We start from the raw sequence: 2,011 nt of genomic DNA, 5'->3' as shown, positions 1-2,011 counted from the left end.
TCCTCCTCTCCTCCTTCTCCTCCTCCTCCTCTTCTTCTCCTCCTCCTCCTCCTCCTCCTTCTTCTCCTTTTCCTTCTCCTTCTCCTTTTTTGAGACAGGGTATTTCTCGGATACCCAGGCTGGAGTACAGTCCTGCCATCACAGCTCACTGCAACCTCGACCTCCTTGGCTCAAGTGACCCTCCCACCTCAGCCTCCCAAATAGCTGGGACTACAGGTGTGCAGCACCACGCCCAGCTAATTTTTAAACAATTATTTTTTATAGGCTGGGCAAGGTGGCTCATGCCTTTAATCCCAGCACTTTGAGAAGCCGAGGCAGGCGGATCACTTGAGGTCAGGAGACCATCCTGGCTAACATGGTGAAACCTCACCTCTACTGAAAAAAAAAAAAATTAGCCAGGTGTGGTGGTGGGAACTTGTAAACCCAGCTACTTGGGAGGCCAAGGGAGGAGAATTGCTTGAACCTGGGAGGTGAAGGTTTCAGTGAGCCGAGATTGCACCACTGCACTCCAACCTGGGCAACAGAGTGAGACTCCCTCTCAAAAAATAAAATAAAATAAAAACAAAGAAAAATACAAAAATTAGCCAGGCGTGGTAGTGGGGACCTGTAGTCCCAGCTACCCAGGAGGCTGAGGCAGGAGAATCACTTGAACCCAGAGGCGGAGGTTGCAGTGAGCCAAGATCATGCCACTGCACTCCAGCCTGAGCAACAGAGTGAGACTCCATCTCAAAAAAAAAAAGAAATAAAAATAAATAAATAAATAAATAAAATTATTCTTTATAGAGATAGGGTCTTGCTATGTTGCCCAGGCTGGTCTCAAACTCCTGGACTCCAGAGATCCTCCTACCTCGACCTTCCAAAGTTCTGGGATTATAGGCATGAGCCACGGCACCTGGCCTACATTTCACTTACGTGATGACTCTGTCTCAAATCCCGACCTCTCCCCAGTCCCTGCTGTGTTTTCTCTGTGCTCTGTCACGTAGCATGCGTTTTACCTGAGTTGTTTGGTGCCTCCCTTTCCCCCGCTACAGAGCTGGGCTTTTGGTCTGTTCTGGTCGCTCTCCCATCCCCAGCTCTTAGAACCTGCCTGGCACGTGGTAGTGCTCAGTGCGTGCTTGTTGAATGAATGAGTGATTCACCTAGCCACATGGAGCCCATGTTCCTGCAGCGGACTATCCCTGCCCTGAGCCCATCCGCTACCCTCAGCTCCGGCACCCCCTTTAGATGGTGCATAGGCCCCTGTTTACCACAGTCCCTTGACTAGTGTCACATATTGCTGTCACGACGTATTTTAAGAAGCATTATGACAGCATGGATAGGTTGCCTGTTTAATTCCATAAGCTCCAGGTGCGACAGCCTCATGTGCGAAGGCCTTTCCCACACCTCCTACCCCGAGCCACCGCCGAGGAGCCCCTTCCCTGGCCGGGCTCAGGCAGCTGTTCTGGAGCCTCGTGGTGGGGCGTGGAGCCCTCGTCAGTCTCCTCATAGGCATGCTTGTCCCTTCCCCTGCAGAACGTGCGCATCGACCCCAGCAGCCTGTCCTTTAACATGTGGAAGGAGATCCCAATCCCCTTCTATCTCTCCGTCTACTTCTTTAACGTCATGAACCCCAGCGAGATCCTGAAGGGCGAGAAGCCGCAGGTGCAGGAGCGCGGGCCCTACGTGTACAGGTGAGGCTGTGTCCAGGTGAGGGTGGAGGGGCCGGCTGAGGCTGGGCAGGGGAGGGGTCTCAGAGTGGACGGGATGGGGAGGGTGCTGACTGAGCCCCAGAGATTTTGCCGGAAGCAGGCAAGGCATACTCGGGGGAAGTGCTAGTCCCAGAGAAGTTTTTGTTTTAGTGTTTTGTTTTTTTTTTGTAGAGATGGGATCTTGCTGTGTTGCCTAGGCTGGTTTTAAGTCCTGGGCTCAAGTGATCCTCTGCCTCAGCCTCTCAAAGTGCTGGGATTCCAGGTGTGAGTCACCAGACCTTACCTAGAGAGGTTCTTTATGGAGCAGGGAGGGACCAATGGTG

The 2,011-nt window shown here is 52.5% G+C and overlaps 1 protein-coding gene across 1 annotated transcript in view; it reads left to right on the top strand.

The window, feature by feature from the left end:
* SCARB1 (scavenger receptor class B, member 1) overlaps positions 1-2,011 on the top strand; it is a 107,529-nt gene that overhangs the window by 62,800 nt on the left and 42,718 nt on the right. The window contains exon 3 of the mRNA XM_011988878.1: positions 1,513-1,670. Coding sequence (XP_011844268.1) covers positions 1,513-1,670 — 158 coding nt within the window. The remainder of the gene's footprint in view (positions 1-1,512; positions 1,671-2,011) is intronic.

Source organism: Mandrillus leucophaeus, unplaced genomic scaffold (genome assembly GCF_000951045.1).
Source record: "Mandrillus leucophaeus isolate KB7577 unplaced genomic scaffold, Mleu.le_1.0 Scaffold34, whole genome shotgun sequence".
Lineage (NCBI taxonomy): Eukaryota > Metazoa > Chordata > Mammalia > Primates > Cercopithecidae > Mandrillus > Mandrillus leucophaeus.
This window is presented reverse-complemented; position numbering and strand designations above follow the sequence as displayed.